Here is a 22,737-nt window from a genome sequence, read left to right on the forward strand (position 1 = left end):
ACTCACATTCTACCTGGTCCCTATGTCCCAAATGGCTCACAGAGCAACTCCTACTGGAATCCGGAGCCTGCTCTTCTAATAGGCTGATCACACCAAAAAGGCCTCCTTTCTCATAATGGCAAAGACTACTTACCAATTAGGTTCTATCTACCTTCTCCAACAGAGACAAGTCTGGCTCTCATGACCCTCGATGGATGGATGTGCTCAATCAATGTAAATATTTACTCAGTGGAAACAACCTCCTAGCCATCCCGGCCATCCTAGTTCACTACCTCCATGCTCCGGGCCCACAGCACCGCAAGTCCTGAAGCATGCACACCACCCTGACAACAGAAGGCCGCCTCCACTCTCACCACCCTGCGGAACCAGACTCTGACATCTAGGAGGGGAAAGGGAAGGGAAGGGGAGGGGAGGAGAGGGGAGGGGAGGGGAGGGGAGAGGACAAGAAGAAAAGGAAAAGGGAAGAGAGAAAGGAAAGGCTCTACCTTTCTACAAATGGCATATTCAATTAACAAGTTTATCTTTCACTTCTCAAGGGCAGACATTAAACCAAGAATGTACAAACACTCCTAAGTCAAAACAATCCCTGTCTTCATATTTCAGATATCTCTAGAATTCCAGAACAGATGCCTTGTGAATAACCAAATAATACTCAAGTGCTCCTACTGTGATTACAGTGAAAACTGAAGTTTTTTTTGGAGGATGGTCATCCAGCAACCGCCACTCTCCAGACCACAATCCAGAAGCCAGAGGAAAGGTCCCTGACAGATACATAACCCAAGGACCACGCATTTCATTCTATAAGAAAGTTCTTCCAGAGGCCCATCCTCAGCGATTCTATTTCAATGGTCGGGAGAAGGGCCAGGCATCTGCCTCTCGTACAGTCTCCCCAGAAAAAGAAACGTGTAACCAGAGTTAAAAACCACTGCTTGTGGCCTTCACCCTCAGGGCTCACAGGACCAGGTTTTACTTTCAAATGCAGCAACCATGCTAGTGTCGCTATTGGCCTATCTTCTATTTTACCTTCCCCTTTAAATTGTCCTATGTAATTAATTCTGTGAACATTTCAAAAACAAAAGAAAATTCTTCTAGCTACCCTTTCATTTCAGCCACATTTATAATGAACTTGGCATACGGCATCTCAGCACACTACAGAGAAACAGCGGAAACAACTGTAAATTGGGGCCTTCTCATGGCAGTATGTTTCAAATGTTTGACTATGACTCACTGTAAAAAATAAAATTTTCATCACAACCAAGTATGTGTGTTTGAGTGTATACTTACATACACATATGTGTATACATATGTATGAAATAAGTTTCACAAAATCATAAATATCATGTGCAATGGACTGATATCCTTTGTTCAATTCTATTCATTACAAAATGTTTTAAAACTGGTCCTAACCCACTAAATGGTTTTCATCACTTAATGGCTGAAGCTTGCAGTTTAAAAAATACTGCCACAGAGCACTTCTTAATCTTTTTCTAGTTGTTGATGGCTTTGAGAGGCCAATGAAAGCTATGAACCTTCTCCCCCCAAAAAACACACGTATAATATGCACATAAAAGTTTGCATACAGTTGAAATACCAGGTTAAAAGCTCCCACCCTAAGCAAAGAAACAACGGCCACTAATGGAAAAAGAGACAGAAAAAGGATAAAAAAGAGAGACAGAGAAGCAAAGAAAGGAGTAAGAAGTGATCAAAATAATTCTAAAAGTATAAAAATGAAGAGTTGTTTAGAATAAGAGCCAACAGCTCAGTTCAGTGGGCCCTGAGTGCCTCATTACAGCACTGAGTCAGAACACAGCCTAACAATCAAGGGACAAAATGAGAGAGACAGTATTCTGTTTCCGACGACAAAGACATATGCAATACATTTTGGAAAGATATCTAACCAAAAACACTTTTTTCAAGTTAAATAGTGAAGCACAGTTTTAATATTTTGTGCATCTCCATTATGCAGTACTGTACACTCATTCCTCCACAATGCCAGGTAAACGAAACGTTAGTGCACAACAAAAAAGTCACAGGAGTTTCACATCTTTCATATCATAGTTCTTCCCAGGGCAACATTAAGATCTTAAGAAGCCCTAACCCTGAAAGTTTATATTTCAACGAAATTGAAAATAAAATTATAACTAAACCATAAAATACACATAAGGAATTCCTATAATGACTTCTTTTCACCATGATGAGAACTTGGAGGCTTCTCTCCAAATATCAAATTCTTCCAAAATATTTTTAAAGCCCCTGCTCTGTTGAGACTCTAACTAGGCATCCCATCTGCCTATCTACCAGCTTCTTATTTTCTTCAGAACGACTTTTAGCGATTTGTTTACAGTCACTGCAGTTTCTTAAAAACTCATCCCCACAGTTATTAAAGTTCTGATATATAATATACACTGAAGCACCTTTTTACTAAGCTCTTCCTAAATCCCCATGAGATAGAAATGAAGTCTCCATTTCAATGTCCATAACAATGGAGCACAAAGAAGTTAAGTGGAATGACCACATTATCTAACAAAAGTGGAATCAGGACAAGGAGCCAAGAATCTGTTCTCTTTTCATTAGAGCACACAAGCCATGCTGTCAGGCCTGGAAAGCTTTGGCAAAAAGTGGCCAGGAACACCTCAACACAGCAACTTGTGTTGTACAACGCCTTACACGGGCGTCTTCGCCTTTGTATAACAGAGAGCTACTCTGTTGGGCAGAAGCCTCCCTTTTGACTATCTGCAGAATGCTGAAATCCTTACACCACCAGGAATAAACAAAAAAGAAAGGGGGAGAAAAGATCTTCTAGTTACAGGGAAATTTTTTTATCTCAACAGAAAAGAATTTTTTTTTCAATGTTTATCCCAGCACATAAAGTTGTGCCTACCTCTTGAAGAAATGCAAGACGTTGTGTCACAATCACCCTTTAACTTCAGAGAAATGAATCAGGAGGGTGGCAATGCAACAGGTAATGTTTATTTAAATACCTTACTTAATGCTAATTATTTAGTCTAAAATGTCATCAAAAAATATTCAAGAATATGTTGGAGCTCTCCAAGTCCCAGTCTCCAAGCCATGTTTCTTTCACCTCTAAAGTAATAATAGTTCAAATCCAGGATGGATCAGGACTCAGGTAAAAATAACCCTTCACGCGGCTGCACAACCGCATTGATTTCCTTGCCTGAATTTAGGCTACAACCATTTAACAAGCAAGCAACAAATTTATCAAGAGCCTTCTTTATGCAAAACATCATGTTAGGCATAGTGAAAATACAGGACACTCCTGTGGTCTGTGCCCCTGGGAGATTATGATAGAGCTTAGGAGGTGAGACTTTTATATCATAAAACATAAAATTTAAGGGTTAACCACCGTAGGCACAAAAACAGAGGAAACAGGATTTAAGTGATTCTTAGCTAAATGAGTGCATTAGTCTTCTTTCTTTTCTTACTGCCTAAAGGAGTGCTTTGGGTTTAAACGAAGGAAAGGTCACTGTCAACTGCAGAGGTCCAAGAATGCTCCAGAGAAGTCACAGGATTTGGGCAGGTCTAAAAGGACGGGCAAGATTCGGATAAAGTAACATTCCACCGAAGAGCAGCATATGAGATTCCGGTTTTTAGGTCATAGCTGAACCCTGCCCTTTCAAAAAAATTTTTGCTAGGATAGTTGTATTCTTCCAAATGTATTTTTTTTAAGTATGAATTGCTAGAGACTCAAAGCAGATATCTGTACACCCAGGTTCAACTGTAGCATTGTTCACAACTGCCAAAAGGTAGAAGTAACCCAAGTGCCCACTGACGGATGAATGGGTAAACAAAGTATGGTGTACAGATACAAGGGAATATTATTCAGCCTTAAAAAAAAAAAGGAAATTCTACACAGGCTATAACATGGATTAAAACATGGACAGCAGCCTAAAGGCCCAACCAACCACATTTCAGACACAGGCGATGAAACAGCTGGCCTCAAGCAAAGACCTCCTGTGAGTAATAGCTTAGAAAGTAAGACTGGAATCAAATTTCAGACAGCCTCAAATGTCAGAGAGAGGAGTCTGAGCTTCAGTCTGAGAGCAGTTTTGAAGTAAAAGTCAATGTGTGGGGTGAGGGGGTTAGATGATGAAACTGACTGAACTTGAACCCAAGTCATCCTGACTTAAGTGTTTTTGAGCTCTTTGCTCAGATTCTATGTCATACAATATGACAAGGCTTCAAATGTATTTGAAATATTGTGTAAACCTTAGCTCCAAGTTATCTGGCAAAGTTTTTCAGTTTTGTGTGAACCTGGGCACATTACTGAACCTCTCCAAATCCCAGTTTCATCATCTGGACAAGGAGGACGATACTGGTTCCTCCTGTCTAATCTGAGGATTAAATGAGATTGTGTGCTAAAGCACGAACCACCTGACACATAGCAAGCATCTCATAAATATTACCTACTGTGAGTTTGGCTCTACTGGAATTTTTGGCCACAGTAAATAGCCAAATCAGGACTCAAAAGCCTACAATACATGTTAGTATCTCAGCTAAATTCATGGAGGAGTCCTATGATGCTGTAGTCTTACCAAATGCTCTTTGTATACAGGGAATGGATGAGTTATCAGAGGGGCACATGAGGTACGTACAGTCTTAATGAAGCTAGTAGGAAAAGCCTGGGATACTGAGAAAACGGCTATACAAGACAAGCTGGTGGAATCTTCAGAAATGACAACATGCTATTCACTTCACACAGAGGAATTTACCCTCTTCTTGGGTCTCGGATCCTGGGAATTTGATCACAAGGCATCAAGACATTGTGTGTCACAGCATTTTTAATTTAGACATCTGTAAGATTTCCCAAATTCCCCTGAAGAGGGCTTTTGTCTTAATTGGTTTTTTAAAGACACAGTTTGGTCTACCATACGCTCTGGTTGGTTTTTCAGACACAGTTCAAAATTGTGAAAAACTGCCTAAGTGAAAAATTATAAACATAAGGTCAATTAACCAATTTAGGCTTCTATCTGGGTCTTAAATCTAAAACAGTGCAATTCAGACATACACCTCACACCCCCATCTAAGAACAGATTTGTGATACATATAACCAATAATGACAGCCTAATTTTCACAGAGGAAGAAACTAAAGGCATTAGAAGGTTTCAAAGACTTGCCCAAGGTCTCACAAGTAGTGGCAGGGGCAGTTTCACGCCAAAGCTCTACACCAAGGTCTGTGATGCAAGAATAGAGAAGTATGATTTGTCAGGCTCTGTCAGCTGCTGGGCACAGAGATGCCCTCAAGTTACATCAAGTACTGAAGGTTTTACTGTGATAATCACATACCCAGGAACCCCCTGAAGAACCCATTACCGAGCTACAAGAAAAGCTGGGACCCAAAAGTGAGTATGGATGGCTGTGAGGCCACATTATGGAACAAAGCAACACAAGTTTGTGAAGACTTCCTTTCCAGTCCCACTATCAATGTGCTCATCCCCTGCTCACGTTTCTGCTTCCTCTGGGCCTGCTACTGACTGGTCTTCTCACTTTCTACTCCAAAGCTAGCCTGTTGCAAAGACTCTTATTCACAGTCTCTGCCTACACATGGCCCATCATGGCCTCACCACATCATGACTGCTGGCATCTGCTTCTGTTGATATTTTATTTTTTTTCAGTATTTCTCAACTCAAAGTTTGAGGAGAGATTCAAGCCCTATTCATCTTTTTAGCTATGCTGTGCTAAATCACTGGCCTTAGATCAGGCAAGCTTGTCAGGCATGGTCCCTGGCAGTCTAGTCTGAGACATGCCTTAACTACCATCATATTATAATCCTTTGTTCCTGTGCTGCCAGTCATTTCAGACTATGAATTAAAGAACTATATATGAGTTCCATGCCACGCCGAAACACCGGCTAAAAATACCACCTCGGGCAGCCTTTATTTCAGAGCAGGATAACACAATACTACCTTATCTTCGTTCAAGTATAAACTCTGTAAGGAACAAGTATTTTCCAAATATGTATCATTCTCCAGACCTAATAAGAGGCTCTTAACTAAGGTACAGAGAGGTCCTGTGTTACAGCTATGCTACCAGCTACAAGTCTTGAAAATAATATTATGTGGCTAATTGAAAGTAGTAATCCAACAAAAATGAAATCTGTGTAATGAATACCAAAGTAGGAGGGGGAAGGGAAAAAGGGAGGGAGGGGAGAGGCAACGAGAGAGTCAGGGAAGAAGAGAGAGAGAAAATTCTAATTATAAGAAAAGCTCAGGGTCTGAAATCTTGAAGAAAAGTCATGCTGGGTTTCCAAGTTTTTCAGATGGTCATGGCCCAGAACAGGTACTCCATTCCAACTATATGTCAAGCATCAGGCTAAAATGCCCCTTAATCTCCAAAACAACTAAACAAGATAAGCATCATGACGCCTGTTTTACAGATGAGAGAACTGACCCTCAATTACTTCAATGCACAGTGGTTGTGAGTGACCAAGATACAACCTTGGTCTGTCTGCCAAAGGCCCATGCCTTGCCCAATATGCCACAACAGAGTTGGATGCACAAAACAGCCTCTCTTTAGAAATTAGGATTATCGTTAATACTCATCTGTACTATAGATGTAAGAGCAGAAAGAGAAGTGTGTGTAGAGGGGAGGGCTGAATCAGCCGCATGAGTTAGCCACATGGCTCTTGTGGTGAATTGCTTCTTCCTCCTCTGCTCTGTGCTTTTTTTTTTTTTTTCTGGCTGTGCCCTGCGGCATGCAGGCTTTTAGTTCCCTGACCAGACCACGGATCAAACCTGTGCCCCCTGCAGTGGAAGCACGGAGTCTTAATCACTGGACCACCAGGGAGGAAGTCCCTCTACTATGTGCTCTTAAAGGTAAAGGACCTTGTGCAGCTATCAGTCACCTGCCATCCAGTGAACAGGATGAAAAACCATCTCCTCCCAAGATCGTCTTCCACCTTCCAGAGAGGAACACACCATCCTCACGGTTGCTATCACTTGTCTTTGACTAGAGAGCACCTAGGACTTTAGAACTGAATGCCCTTGTTCCCTGTCACTAGTTCACGTCACTGCACTGTTGAATGCTAACTCAACACGTGGCAGGAATACGGATTATCACTTCAATTATCTGTCTGGGTTGTTGAGGCTGCCTTGCTCCAAAACCTATACACTCTTCCATATCATACTCAGTTATGTTGAACAGCACTTTGTAGGCTGAGAATGCTTCCCTATCAGCGGTATCACTGATGCACATGGTAACTGCGTAAACTTAGCAGGACCATTATTAAGAGCATGCACTACAGAGCCAGACTTCCTAGATATGAATCCCAGCTCCATCACCTACTCGCTGTGTGACCTTGGACAGGTTACTTAGCCTTTCTGAGCCTCAGTTTCCTCATATGTAAAATGAAGATAATTTGAAAACCTACAGTGCATAGGACTCTAGTAAAACTTAAATAAACAAGTACATGTAAAGTGCTTAGAATAGCATATTGTACCAATAAGGACTTAATACGTGTTAACTGTCATTGTTTATCATTTTACCAATAAGAAAACAGGCTCCTAGGAGTTAAAGTACTTGTTCCAGGTCTCACAGATGGTAAGTAACGGAGCCAGGACTGGAGCTCGGGTCTTTGCTTCCTAGTACCCACCACGCTGCCACCAAAAGATGACACCTCTGCAGACCTGAAGTTGGGCCTTAATTTCCTCCAAATCGAACTTCAAGTATGGCTTCAATCAGAACATTTAAATTAATATATTATAAATATTATTCAAATATATCAAGTACTATATAGTGCCTGCATGAACTCCCTGAGCTTGGCAGATAACAGATAAACTCGTGCCATTTTGCAAGTTCTAAGAGGAAGAATTTTTCCAATCACCAAAGGTTTTAAGGGAGCTTGGACAGGTTGAAACTGGCAAGCTTTTACCAAAAATGATTGTTTTGAAAAGTATTACAAAACTGTCCAAGAGACAGACTGTGCTCCGAAACTAGACACAACAGCCTCATGATCTGCTGTAGTTCCCCAGCTCTATCTAGCCCCCTAACGCTGTGACTCCATTCCAAAAACCAAAGCTACACTCTTGAAAACACACACAATTTGTTCTCCATGTTTCCTTAATTGTCCACCTTTTCAACAACCCACGCAGGCTGAGTCTGCATTTGGTGAAGCCCTCATACACAGTCAAGTCTAGGCATTTCATTTCACCAGCTCAGGAGTCTGCCTTCCTTCCCCTACTTAGTCAAGGTGGGAGAGGAGGTGGCATTAAAGAAGGTTCTTGTTTCACTCAAATTTGCTGGGCCTGGGTTCTCTGGGTAAAGGCCCATCCACCTAGATGAAGGAGAACCTTCTACTTCCAACTCTAAAACCAAAAAAAATTTAATTTTTAATCAAACTTACATAATCTGGAAGATGACCCACCCAACTACCATTACTTCTGGAAATGGGACTGGGGTACCGAGATAAGAAAATTACATTTTTATGTTATGTTTTTTTCCCAAAAGCATTTGTTACTTGTGTAATTTTTTTAAGGCTGTAATTTTTTTAAGGCTGAGATAAAAAAATTACATTTTTATGTTATGTATCCCTATGCTATCTCATTTTTTTTTTCAAAAGCATTTGTTACTTGTGTAATTTTTTTAAGGCTGTTTAAAGGAAATTTTAAAAAGAAAAAAATTTAGAGAACATCTGGGTAGGAATAACACTAAGCTGGACATATGAACTCCAGCCCTGCTCTCTGCCAACAGCCCCGTGAGCTTGGAAAAGGGCCGAGCCCCTAACAAGACTGCAGTCCTGGCTGACACCTTGATGACAGCCTGGTGAGACCCCAAACAGAGGACCCAGCTAAGCCATGCCCGAATGCCTGTCCCACAGAAAGAGTCAGATAATACACGTATGTTATTTTAAGTCCCTAAGTTTGGGGCAATCTATTCTGCGGCAAGAGAAAACTAATACACCATTCATACTAAATTCTCAGGAATAATGTTATCCCCAAAAGGTAGGAATTTTCATGTATACAAATGAAAAGTGGTTTTGACACTTCAAATAAATACATAAATGTTAACTAGTATTTTTTTTTTATGTTTACCCCATTTATTGTGCTCAGCCAGCACCCTTAAATATAATTTTGTGGCTGACTTGGGTGCATAAAAAATTTACATATTTTACTTATAATCTCATTGGTTGTTTCAAACAGTTTCCAAATTATTTTTTCCTGTGTTTCCACAATATAACTGTTTATTCTAAAAGAACCTCTAAAGGGTCACAAAACTTACTGAATCCTCAGCTCAGAAGGGCTATTCTTAGCAGTACTAGTTGTCCTCTGAGCGTTTCATATAAAATTCTAAGTAGGAAAAGACAGAGAGCCCGAAGACCACCTCCAGCCCCGACCAAGGAACTCCTTCCTGCCTGTCCCTGAGTTAAGGCAGATAAGAGAAGCAAAGCAGGGACCCTTGGTCTACTCTCTACCTTTTATCCGAGGATATCAATATAAGCACCTTCCTTTTCTATTATTAGTCAAATAAATGTTAACTAGTATTATTTTCATTTACTTTCCAATATTTTAAACCAAATATATTGTACTTACATTTGAATATTTTTCATAAGAGTATTGGATCCCATCCTTATGGAGATCCTAATTCTACTACCAACTTCTAAAAATTAAGACAATTTTTACTAGACTTTCAAAGCAGTCACTCTTACATCTACAAGTAGTTTAACTTAAGATCCTAAAATTGGACTAATTCAGACCTCTACATCTGGATGATCCCCACCTGACAATTCAGATAGAAAACAAACTAAATCTACTTGTTAGTACCAAAAATACTTCCTGTCAGAGAATGGACACCTTGGTTCTTTAGTTTCCAAATTTGCCCTGGGCCTTGTTCTTGCTTAAATTGCAGCTTTCCTGTTCCTGAACGGAACCACAGTCCTGACCAGTCACCCTAAAAACAGAATCACGTCTGGCTGGGTCTCCTGCATACCAAGTTCACATGAAATCGTGCCACCATCCCATCTGGCTGTGGACGGGGGTGGGGAGGCCAGAAGAAGCTCTGACAAAGGACAGAAAGAATACAGACGAGCGGCGCTTAGGAATGTCACAACCAGCATTTCCCACCACTGACCCCACAGAGACTGCTGGAGCACGTCCTGCAGCTGGGCCCAGCCTGCACTGCACTTGGCCAAGAGAGAGGAATCAAAGCAAACAGTCTCTGACCCTGCGTGTTACCCCACTGGGCCAACATTCCTTCTATCTATTCTTACCTGATCCTCCTCCATCTCCAATGGAACAGCCTTCCCGCGAGGACCACGTCAACATCTGGAACTGTCTCAGATTTAGAGACTCTGCCCGGCTACAGACAGGGTGTTGAACCAACTCTGGGCTTTTTAAACAAGTGTGTGAACCCAACTCAAAGCAAAGAAGACATAATCCTGAAGCATGCACTTTACTATCTTTCGTAAAAGTACTGGATCCTATTTTGATGGGGATCCTAATTCTAGTACCAACTTCTAAAAATCAAGACAATTTTTACTAGACTTTCAAAGCAGTCCTCTTACAACTACAAGTAGTCTAACATAAGATCCTAAAATTGGACTAATTCAGAACTCTTATAACTAGATGATGCCCAACCTGACAATTCAGATAGAAAACAAACTACAACTACTTGTCAGCACCAAAAATACTTCATATTCAAAGAAGGGTTGCAAAGAGTAGAGTAGATTAAAACAAAACCATATGATATGCATTACAGAATAGAATAAAACTCTGAATGACTTCGGAAGCAAAGACTTCAACAGTATTTCCCTAAAGTGGACAGACTTTAACTACCCACCCCAGGGCCCTGTTTACTCTTCTTTTTTTTTTGGCCACACCATGCGGCATACAGGATCTTAGCTCCTTGACCAAGGATTGAACCTGTGTCCCCTGCAATGGAAGTGTGGTGTCTTAGCCACGGGACCGTCAGGGAAGTCCTTACTCTTCTCTACCATAAGGAGTTCTTGAGGAGAAAAGTCTTGAGAAGTGGCCACACCATGCAGCATACGGGATCTTAGCTCTTTGACCAAGGATTGAACCTGTGTCCCCTGCAATGGAAGTGTGGTGTCTTAACCACAGGACCGTCAGGGAAGTCCTTACTCTTCTCTACCATAAGGAGTTCTCGAGGAGAAAAGTCTTGAGAAGTGTGCCTTTGGGTGCACCTGAAGCTTAGAATTCCAATCATAAATGCTTCATAAATGGAACATATCCTTCAGCATGGTAGCAACACCAATAAAACTACTTCACTATAGGATTCCCTACCAAGCCTGTGAGGGGGTTACAGCAGAGGGCCTCATCAGCATCCACTCCCCTTCCCCCTTCCTAACACGCTGACAGAGATATTTGGTAGAGTATTCAACCTACTTACACACAACCCATCTACTTTGGAAAAAACTGACCCTCCCCCAATCCTAGGAGTAGACATCATTTTCTTAAGCCATTCAGCTCATTCTGGTCACCTGGCCACAGTCAGTAGTTTGAGGAGTACGTGTGACTCATTGGCCTACCCAGAGCTTCAGGTTTAGTATGGCAGGATCACCAGGGATTCCACTTCCAGATTCAGCTGGCTGGAGATCCAGAGGATCACTAGGGGTTATAAATGCTCTAGAGAGTTGATAACTCTTATCTTGTGAGAACTCTGTGAAGGCAGGGACTATTTCTTACCTCTAGATATGGTGGTGAAAGCCGGGAGGTGGGGGGCAGGTTGGAAGAACAGGGTCCCCTGACCTACAGCTGGCTCACACAAGAGGCTGCAAAAGCTCTGGGTACAGCCAGAGTTCTAAAGTCTGAGCCAAGCGTCCCTCTATTCACAGGCCCCCTTATCAACCACGGCTTCTGAACATACAAATGACTGTTCAGTATGTTTGCATGATGGATCACTCGAGACCATCACACACTTTTATAGGATAAAGTAAAGCTATGAGACTACAACAGAGACTAAATAATAAAAAAATTTTAAAAACTGTACCTTCTCTTCCTGGGAAAGAATTAAAAAACAAAGTGAAATACAAGATAGTAAAATATTGTATGTCATTAACTTTGCCTTTGGCATCAGCTGAACAATTTTCAGCAACCCAAGAAGAAAAGCAAAGCAGGAAGATTATCAGAATAAGGGCCAGAAACAGATATCCCAAGGGTAGTATATACATCATGTGGGGTTACAAAGGTGGGGTAATCAAATTTATTGTACAGTATTTTTTAAAAATTACAAAACCAATACATACTTGACTTAACAAGTCCTATAATACTGAGGTCTAAAAGAGTAATAACTCTTCCCCGTCCCCATATCTCAACCCACCCCACTAAAGTTAGCATGCCTAAATCCACCCATGCTAAAGTTAGCATGGTACTAAAGTTAGCATGGCTTTCTCTATGTTCATACAAATATACAAACATATGTACACATCCATAAACCCCCATTAAAAAAAGTAAGATCATACTACACACATTACCCTATAAGCTGTTTTTTTTTTTCTTTTTTGCTTAAAATAGAGAATGCCCAATCCTCCAATATGACGTGTGTTTAAAGTTACAAAATGAAGGCACACATCTCATGGAAATGATAGTCCCAAAATATCATGGAAAACATTAATTATATGAATATCTGGAAGCAGAAAGCAATTTTCTGCTTTTGTTTCATACCAGAAAGAACATTCCTAAAATAGTCAGAAAATAAAATCATGTAAGGCTGAAACCCAGAGAGTTCGTCTGCTAAAGACTCATGAATGTTAACACTTGACATTTTGTTAAAAAGGAGATTCTTTTATTTTTAGTGGGCACAACAAATCAGGTATTTGAATGCATGTAATGTTCTACTCTCCATCCTATTCTCAATTCAGCTGAAAGTGAATTGTGCCTCTTAGAGCCAGAAAGAAAAATGATCAGCCAACGTCGGTTAGGATATATCTGATGCCTCCTATCTCCATCTCAAAGACCAATGTTTAAAGTCTGTCTTTTATTTGCTATCAGACCACATTTTCAATTAAAGCTGCAGAACCATGAGGTTTTCCCACCTGAAAACTGAACTGCTACACTTTGAGGAAAGGTGACACGGGGCCTCACTGCCAAACCAAACAACACCTCTCACCTGCTCTACAGCAATGGCGTTTTATACCTCTTCCATCTGAATCAGCAGTTTACATAACTACATCTCTTAGTTAGTTTAGTAGCCAGTTACCAAATTAATATTCCAAAGCAGTATCCATATATCTCAGGTTACTGTCAACCTCCCCCTACCTCCAACAATCAAATCAAGAAAGACTGAAAGTTCAGTTCCCAGATGGTGACTCCTATTTCATTAAGAAATTAATTATCCGGGCTTCCCTGCTGGAGCAGTGGTTAAGAATTCGCCTGCCAATGCAGGGGACACGGGTTCGAGCCCTGGTCTGGGAAGATCCCACATGCCACGGAACAACTAAGCCCGTGCGCCACAACTACTGAGCCTGTGCTCTAGAGCCCGCGGGCCACAACTACTGAGCCCGCGCGTCTATAGCCCATGCTCTGCAACAAGAGAAGCCACCGCAATGAGAAGCCCATGCACCACAATGAAGAATAGGCCCCGCTCGCCTCAACTAGAGAAAAGCCCGCACGCGGCAACAAAGACCCAGTGCAGACAAAAATAAAATAAATAAATTTTTTAAAAAAGAATTAATTATCCAAAATTATCCTTGAAACACGATCGCCTATCTGGAAAGGAAAGCTACAGGCAACATAAAATATAGCTTCGCATATAATTTTTAAAAATATGTTAGTTCCACAAAGTTATAATCAGTTAACGTTCTCTCGTTTTATTTACTTATATTTCCTCCTCCTGTCCCCACACTGATAGACAGGAAAAACGTGAAGCATGGCCCCAATAATCCAATTCATATCTAGACACAGATACACTACAAAATGGGGGGAAAAGAACTCAGACGCGAGTCAGAAGCTATGAAAACTACTTCCACCCAATCCATCCACTTCCTTCTCAGCTGCTGGTACAGGGAATCAATGCTTCATCTCCTTGGTTTAGTTAACATGTCTCTACCTGAACGGATGCAAATTTCTGTGCTTTATGCAAATTCCTGAAAAGCTATATATAAAAGCATTTTTTACTCATGTTTTAAATATATTTAACAAACTTGATAGAGTAACACTATGAAATCCTTTATAAAGAATTTACTGTATGTATTTATATGTTTTCATTTTTGTGTCTGACATGATACTTTTGTATAGCAGGACATGACTATTCCCAAATCTCCAGGGACCGAACACATATTCGTATCTGGTAATTTGCTCCTGTCTCTACTAACTACAAATGTTAAGAAGGTTTATGTCTTTTTTGACGGTTCACTGCCTTGCATCTTAATGAGTAGCTTCTCCAAGGTCAGGCTGCTAGTCTTATGAAGGTATCCAAGAAGACGCCTGTGGATTTCAAACTTCCTCCTGAATACATGTTCCTCCGAGGGCAGAACTGAGTCTTCCACTTGTTTTAGAACACCCCCGACATCCAGGGCAACACTCTGCACAGTCAGCCCTCTACAAACACCGTGTGGAAAGCAGACCCACTCGACTCTAATGCGATATTACTCACGTGCCAAATGAGCAAACCCAAAACTCTTTCTGAGGTATAAACAAATACCTCTGGACTCCAATAAACAAACAGAAAGAAAAAAGACAGACGAGTATAAGGAAGAAAAGCCAGCTCTGTGCCACAAAATGCCAAGTCTAAACCCCCCAGATGACCTCCCGTGCACACTCACGTATATCTCATTGTGGTCAAAGCGTTTCTTGAGGTTGTTGATGACGGTCTCCTCATTGAGAGGTTCTAAAAGAACCATATCTCCAACTCCAATCATATTGTCCAGAAGTGACGTTTTCACCTCCATTTTGGCCATAGTCTCTTGCTGTAAGAAAGAGGGAAAGGGGGACAATTTAAATGAGCAAGATTATTTCAGATGGGTTCTTAGCACCAATGGAGAAATGAAACACTACTAGCTCCAAATGGCCCTCACCTGCCTCACCAATGTCATAACCCGCCCCCGCCCCCGCCCCCAAAACCTACGTCAGAAGCCTCTGCGGGAGCTGCAGTCACTGCCAAGCTGCTAGAAGCCCCACTTGCCAACCTGCTGCCACAAACAAATCTCCCTCCCAGTCATCAACCCAAGCAAAGTCCATCTACAGAAAGAGCCACTAGGAAGCCAGGGTCGCCGTTTTCTTCTTTAGACCATCTCCTCTCCCCAGCCAGAAGTTGCAAAGCTCTAGCAAGAGAACCCAACCCACCCCTTTCCACTAGCCCTTGCCTACCAATGTCAGACTTGAACCCACAGGAACCTGCTGCCCGAAGACGGCATCCCCCAGTATTCCACGATGAAATGCAGAATGCCATTTCCCAGGAAATAATGTTTAAAAAATGATGCTAACATTTACTGAGTACTTTTGCCACATAGCAGATGCTGTATCAAGAACTTTCCATGCATTAATTAATTTAATCCTCACAACTCTATGAGGTAGGTTGTTACCATTGTCCCCATTTTAAGATAAGGAAGCTCAGAGAGATTAAGAAATCCTGCTTATGGTTAATTAGGAGTGTGTTACATTTTGTGCTAAAAGAACTTAAATCACCACTTATAACACTACACCTATGGGGAGAAATTTCATTCCAGGAGTCAACACTGACTTAATAAAGAAAATAATACACCCCACTTGAAAATCAGAGGTTGTCTATATGATATAACCTGCCAAGAGTGACCTCAATATTCTCAATGTTCATTCCAACAGACACACCGCTAGAACAGCAAAATCGAATTAACATGCAACGAATAGACCAGAAATACTAGTTTCCCTTTAGCTCAATGTGAAAGCCTACCAAGTGGAAAACACAGGCACACTGCAAAGGCAGCACTGGACTCCCACTCTAAAGTGGATGGTGCCACCCAAGAGCAAGAATGTTAAATGCCCAAGACTTCAAATCTGATCACTGTCAAGAGTACTAAAAGTCTTTCAACCATCTGAATTTAGGAGAGTGTGTGTGGTGTGGCGTGGTGGGGTGTGGTGTGGTGAGATGTGTGTGTGTGTGTGTGTGTGTGTGTGTGTGTGTGTGTGTGTGCTATGTTGCTTTCTCTAATATCATCAGGATGTAGAACTAAATTCATCTGGGCCATTCCCTCTAAATGCTTCCAATGCAGAAGTCAATTCTGTTTAACTTTAGTACACTAATACTAACTAATATTTCAGGATACTAATAAATACTCACATATATTCATGCCCCTAATACTGAGAGGGGAGTACGTTTAATTCTTTCTATGAGGGAGTCACTCAAGCATCCTATATCTTATAAAGGTCAGTCTTCTTGCTTAAGACTTAGCAATTTAAATAAATGTACTCTATTCTAGTCTAGAACATCTAGTAGGTCTCTTAGAGGCAAAAGAAGCTACATTTAGTTGGGTTATTTTAAAGAGGACTGGGAAAGACCGGGAATTACATAATTCTTTATTATTAATTATTAATGATTTCTATGAATCCAAACACATTCTTTATTTCTGACCCATTAAAAAACATTTTTTTTTTCAAGTGTGCACTGAAAAGCCAAAAAAAGAGACCAAGAAGAAGCAGCAAGATTCTCTCATAAACGAAAGCAACCAATAAGGAAGTATTTAATATTCAAAAGAAGAAAAACAGGGTTAACTTTTTGTTAATATGTCTTTTTTTAATTTCATACCAAGTACACCTGGAATAAATAGCCCCAGGTATCGCTAAAACCCAACAATAGTCGCACCAAGAATGGTTTCACGCACTTTGAACTAGGCCAGATCTTTCAAAATAAACCAGGTGGAGGTAGGGGTACTTGCCACTCTCTAGAGATGCAGCAGAAGCCAGGGAGACAGCTGGTCCCACGCCAAGTCCGCGGAAAGACTTGTACAGGAATAGGAACATGAGTACCCAACCTTTGTCACAATAAATTAACATTTAAATCAAATTTCAAGTTCTCAGACTCGAGAAATGCCAAAAGCACTCTAGCTGCGATGCATTACATATAATTTGGCAGATGAGGAAAGAAGGCTTAGGGATTAAGGGGGAAGTGAACCTGAGAAGAGTTTCAAAAATAACCACCTCAAACCAGCAATTTAAATTAAGCAAAGAGGCAGAATGGGAACTCTTTGCCCTGGGGTAGATTCCTGTATATAATAAAGTCTACTTATGGAAACAGCTGCAGAAAGACAACAGCTTCGCTGCAGGTAGCAGTAATTAAGCAGCCAGTCTTTGTAATTAAACTTGCTTCACCATTTTTTCAAATACAAGTTTCAAGCAAGAGTATGGGTTCTAATTGTTACACTTCTATCCCAACTTTATAATCTGAAGGGCGGAAGAGAGCAAAACAAATGCTGAGTTACAGACAGTGGGTAAAAGTGAAAAACTCTGAAAATACAACTTTTGCAAACCAAAATACAGCAATAAAGTAAACCAACTGAAAAGGTGATAGCAACGTCTACGTAGTCATGCCAGCACAGTTTTGTTTCATATCATTTTACTTTTTTAGCATCTAGGCACTTAGAGGGGAGGAAACAGTGACAGCCTTCCCCCTCATTTTCATTCTCACGGTGAAACTGGGACACTGAGAAAATGACACAGAGATATTTCCTATCTTCGCGCAAATGGACTGATTTCCCTTACCATGACTACTATCTCCAGGCCTGGTTGGTTCACTTTGACATCTCAACGAAATTAGTCGGAATATTTTGTTCAGCCAAAAGAAACTGATTTGTTTTTTCTCTGAAAGAGCAACGCTGACTGCAGGAACAAATTTCAGAATCACTTGCTAACTCAAGGTTTCCACAAACTATCAGAAGAATTCATATGGGAACGTACATAGAGCACTAAGGATACTTTTTGTTTGACACATAAATGTCCACCTGCACCCTTCCCAAGACCCCCAGGGGAATCCACATTGTTCCAGGCAAGCCAATTTTATCCCATGCTCCGGGAACGTAGCGTGTGATCTACACTAAGGCGATCAACACATTTCCACCTCCCAGCCACTGTAATTGATTCAGGGCTGGTCACATAACTGAGCCTGAGGCTTTGGCTTGGAATATGAGGACAAAGGTTCCATCTACCTCTGGGTGGCATGATTTACAGATGTGATACTTGGAACTTCTGTGACCATGTCTGCTTTCATGAGGGGCCGGGTCTGAGGAGGAAAACAATACATGGAGGAGGGCAGGGAAAGAAAATAACCTGATGACATCACAAACCTCTGGATCAAATTACACCTGAAGCCCATCCCACAGCTCTCAAGTTTTCAGTCACAGAAGCCAATTAATTGTCTTTATTATTTAAGCTGTTTTGAGTTGGATTTTCTATTATTTGTGACAGAAAGCATCTTACCCAATAAAAGAAGCTGGCATGAGGAAATGGAGCGCTGCCAGTGAACACACTAAAGCGCATGCACTGGCTGAGCCAAGGCCACAGAGTGGAGGCATGAGGACCTACTTACCATCTTAGACTGGCAAGATCACCTCTGATGCTTAACAGAGACACAGCTGATTAAACCATGGCCTGTTGTGCCTTACGACATGGACCTGTGCCTGCAACTTTCGAGAATTCGAGGGGAAAAAAAAACAGATGCCAGAGTATGTGTTGGCTACTTCTTAAGGATCTATGAGACAAAGACATGCTTGCTGTGAAACTGGTCTGTCTGAAAGCCAGAGAGAAGAACATATGACGCTACTAAGTTGAGTCATTCTGCCCGGGGGCAGCGGACACAGAGGAGAAGTCCTCTATCCCAAGCACCAACCGTTTCATCTCTACAGCCTGAAAAAGGGATAGCACTCCCACCATGAAGATGGAGCACAGGGGACGTATCACCTGCTCTACTGCTTCTTAAGCTTCTTAACTGTTCCCAGGTGGATTCCATTAACCAAGAGCTAAGGCACTTGGCAGAGCAACAAGGCCAGGTCCAATCGCCCAGAGACAAGTTCTCAGACCAAGTTCTAGGTTCAAAACCTGAGGGGCTGGTAGTATATCTGGTTTTAGTTATTAGTCCATGGAAGCAGATAAACCTTGAAAGCCAACAACATTTTTAAGGGATCTAACACTGCCAAAGAAGTACGGCTGACAGTGACTTACAAGTGGCTTGACTCTTTAAGACAATCAACCCCAAGACCTCCAACTCGTAAAACAAAAAACAACTACTAAAGCATGACAGAGCCATCATCCCCAGTGCTCCACTTAGATTGGGCCACAGAAGACAATGGACAGAGGAGGTTTTCTTGAGAACCTCTGGGGACGGGGTGGCTATGTTTTCAGCCATACGGGGAAGAGGTGCATTATGTTGGCTGGGGCATTTTATTTTCGTAAGCCTAAGTATGGAAAGAAAGGCTTATGTGAATGTTGGGCAGCCAAAGGGGGAGCCATAGTAGACATTTGTCTTTTATTTTAAACGGGACACCATCCAGTATACAATCCTATTCCTATTTGCACCTAATCTCCCTTTCTGGGGGCCCAGTTACCTTGCGACAAGTAATCCAGTGAGAAGCAATACCCAGTTCCCAGTACAGAATTCAAAGGAGACAGATCTGCTCTCTCTCCACCCCAAGGAACATGGCTTGTACACAGCCAATGACATCCTCCTGTGACTTGGAGTCCCGGGTCATGACGACAGCTGGTGGTCACACTCATTATTCACTGCAGCAACAGCAGCATCGTGAAGACCGGGTGGTTCCTGTGCCGTGGTTTCTGCTATGGATCCTGCTGCCCAGCCCTCCAGTCTCTCTAAAGCTCCTGCCTAGCTTCTAAGCCCGTATCCTTCCTGGTCCTCCGACCTCTCTGCAATTCTGTGAGTCTCTACATCGTTCCTGCATTGCAAGCAACCAAGATCCCTAATCGACATGAACACTAAGTACTATGCCCAACATATAATATTAAACCACGGTTACATCTTCAATATTACAGGTACCTAATCTTTTTCTTCCAACCTTGGTGAAAGCCATCTACAAAATACAATCACCGGCGGAGCCCTCCGAGAAACCACAGAGGAGCCTGGAAGTAGGGCCTCTACCTAAGAGTGCTGATTTAGCCCAACCACCAAGCACACCAACTGATGATACCCGGTGACTCCATGGCTGCCCCAGCTCTTTCCATCTGTTTGTCCATCCAAGAAAAACAAAATATGTGATCACAACCATTCCTTCCCCCGCCTACTCTCATCTCAAAAACTTCCAAAATTACTACCTATATCTCAGTGTACACCAATTCACTTACTGGCATCTTTTGCAGTATAAAAATACCATTTAAAATATTGAAAGCATCATTTCAAAAGTTCCTCAAAATCCGAAAGAGAATGAAACATAAACACCCTAGAGCATCTTAAAATGCCATCTGTAACCTAACATTTAAATATGAGTAGTCTACTCAGTCCCAACCTTAAATGACCAGCCACCTACCATGTTAACGTCATCTATGCTCGGAACGTCAAGACCAGCATTCCCCAAGCCAACAGCCCTACACAGACATGGCCAAACTTCATGGCACATCCTTATGAAGGCCATGGCCATTCTACTATTGATATCAAAGCAGCAACACTGAAAAGCTGTTGCAAAGTAATCGATAATTTAATAATGACTAATAAGAGATGCAGTTTAAGTTGAAATATAGCATCTGGTGGTCTCCCATGTTATTCGAAGGTCTCAGAGTGCCACAGATGAGAACAAAGGTGTATTTTTAAGTTGAAACAGTTTTACTATAGAATTTGAAAGAACACTCACAAATCAGAGCTTAGGGTGCAATGGTTAACAGGGATTAATATTAAGTCATGAACACGATTTTAAATTTGAAGAAACTTTGGGCTACAAACTACTATTACATAAAAAAGATAAACAAGAAGGTCTTACTGTATAGCACAGGAAACTATATTCAATATCCTGTAATAAACCATAATGGAAAAGAATATGAAAAAGAATATATATATATAAAAAACTGAATCACTTTGCTGTACACCAGAAACTAACACAACATTGTAAATCAACTATACTTCAATTTAAAAAAATAATAAATAATGGGAATTCCCTGGAGGTCCAGTGGTTAGGACTCGGTGTTTTCACTGCCGTGAGTCTGGGTCCAATCCCTGGTCAGGGAACTAAGATCCCACAAGCCTCACAGCGCCGCCAAAAAAATTAATTAATTAAATAAATAAATAATAATTAATAAATTAAATAAATAAATAAATTTGAAGGAACTTTCAAAGAAAAGCCACTTGCAGGAAAACTTAATGAAAGCAGATTATCTACTGCTTTGGTAATTGTAAATGGGGACGGTTGAAACATGTCATTAATAATACACATCAGAGGCAGCACCTTCAGGGCGTCTTCTTAGCATAGTAACAATTGTTCTTATTTGACTCGAGTTCCCCTCATTAACCTGCTTGTAGGGTGGTCATGTATGCATCCTAGACCCTTTTCTGGAGAATCAGCTCCTTGGAGTCAAGAGTCACCCTTATTCATCTTTCTCTCCCCAAAGGCACAGTGCACAGCCTCTGGCATATGGCAGGCATTCACAGAAACACAAAAGGAGAACAAGTATGCAAATTTACAGTTGACAACTGATTCATTCAAAAACGGCATTCTCACAGCTGCCATTTTTGGTTGCTTGGTTCTGTCAAAGCAGACCAGAAGGCAAAATAATGACTGCGGCTTCAAGCCACTTTGATCCATTCCTCTAAAAACATTACTATCAACAAAGGACAGGAAACAGAATTGAGCTATTTGGCTGCCAAAGACATTGCTAATGCTTTTAAGAATAACATGAGAAACACATTTAAGTAAGAAAACAAGGCCAGTGTGGCAAGACTTCATGAACAAAGTAAGACTCAGCAAATCCTGATGGCACAACAAAGGCAAAAGAGGGGCCAAGTCTATAGGACGTGGTTCCGTACCTAATGTAACGGGCTAAGTGACTGAAAAACACTGGAATTTCCAGATCTTTCAGAATAGCATGGAATCACATCTCTGAGAAGAGTTTGATTAAATTTCCATTCAATTCAGTTCAACCACCGTTTACAGTATTGAGCCCTGTTGGTCCCTAGCCTTGTGTTAAGTGCTAGGGACACACTGTGAATAATCACGGTACTTCCTCCTCCTATACACCCCCAGGAGCTCACAGTCCAGTCAGAGGGTCAAGACAAGAAAATAGGCCACTTTTGACATTTCAAATGACCCTTTTAATGATTAAGAGCAATACATGTTCACCGTAGGAAAAAAAGTCAGAAAATGTAGATGGGCAAAAAGAATATAAGACAAATCCAACACTTCATGCTTTAGTTTAAATCCTTTTGGATTCATTAGAATCCTTACAAAACCAGATTTTTTTAAAATTAATTTATTTATTTTTGGCTGTGTTGGGTCTTCGTTGCCGCGCACGGGCTTTCTCTAGTTGCGGCGAGCGGAGGCTACACTTCGCTGCGGTGCGCGAGCTTCTCATCGCGGTGGCTTCTCTTGTTGCGGAGCACGGGCTCTAGGCGTGTGGGCTTCAGTAGTTGTGGCACATGAGCTCAGCAGTTGTGGCTCACAGGCTCTAGAGTGCAGGCTCAGTAGTTGTGGCGCATGGGCTTAGTTGTTCCGCAGGCACGTGGGATCTTCCAGTACCAGGGATCGAACCTGTGTCCCCTGCATTGGCAGGTGGATTCTTAACCACTGTGCCACCAGCGAAGTCCCAAAACCTGATTTTTATAACCAATGAATTGGCCATCATTTCTGGTGTTACAAATTTT

General features: G+C 41.4%; 1 protein-coding gene across 3 annotated transcripts in view; it reads right to left on the reverse strand.

Annotated features, from left to right (window-relative positions):
• MYO1B (myosin IB) overlaps window positions 1-22,737 on the reverse strand; it is a 182,088-nt gene that overhangs the window by 136,044 nt on the left and 23,307 nt on the right. For all 3 annotated transcript variants that reach the window (XM_068544761.1, XM_068544760.1, XM_068544759.1), the window contains exon 2: window positions 14,735-14,878. In XM_068544761.1, the coding sequence (XP_068400862.1) occupies window positions 14,735-14,869 (135 nt within the window). In that variant the 5' untranslated portion in view covers window positions 14,870-14,878. The remainder of the gene's footprint in view (window positions 1-14,734; window positions 14,879-22,737) is intronic.

This window comes from Eschrichtius robustus, chromosome 5, assembly GCF_028021215.1.
Source record: "Eschrichtius robustus isolate mEscRob2 chromosome 5, mEscRob2.pri, whole genome shotgun sequence".
Taxonomy (NCBI): Eukaryota; Metazoa; Chordata; class Mammalia; order Artiodactyla; family Eschrichtiidae; genus Eschrichtius; species Eschrichtius robustus.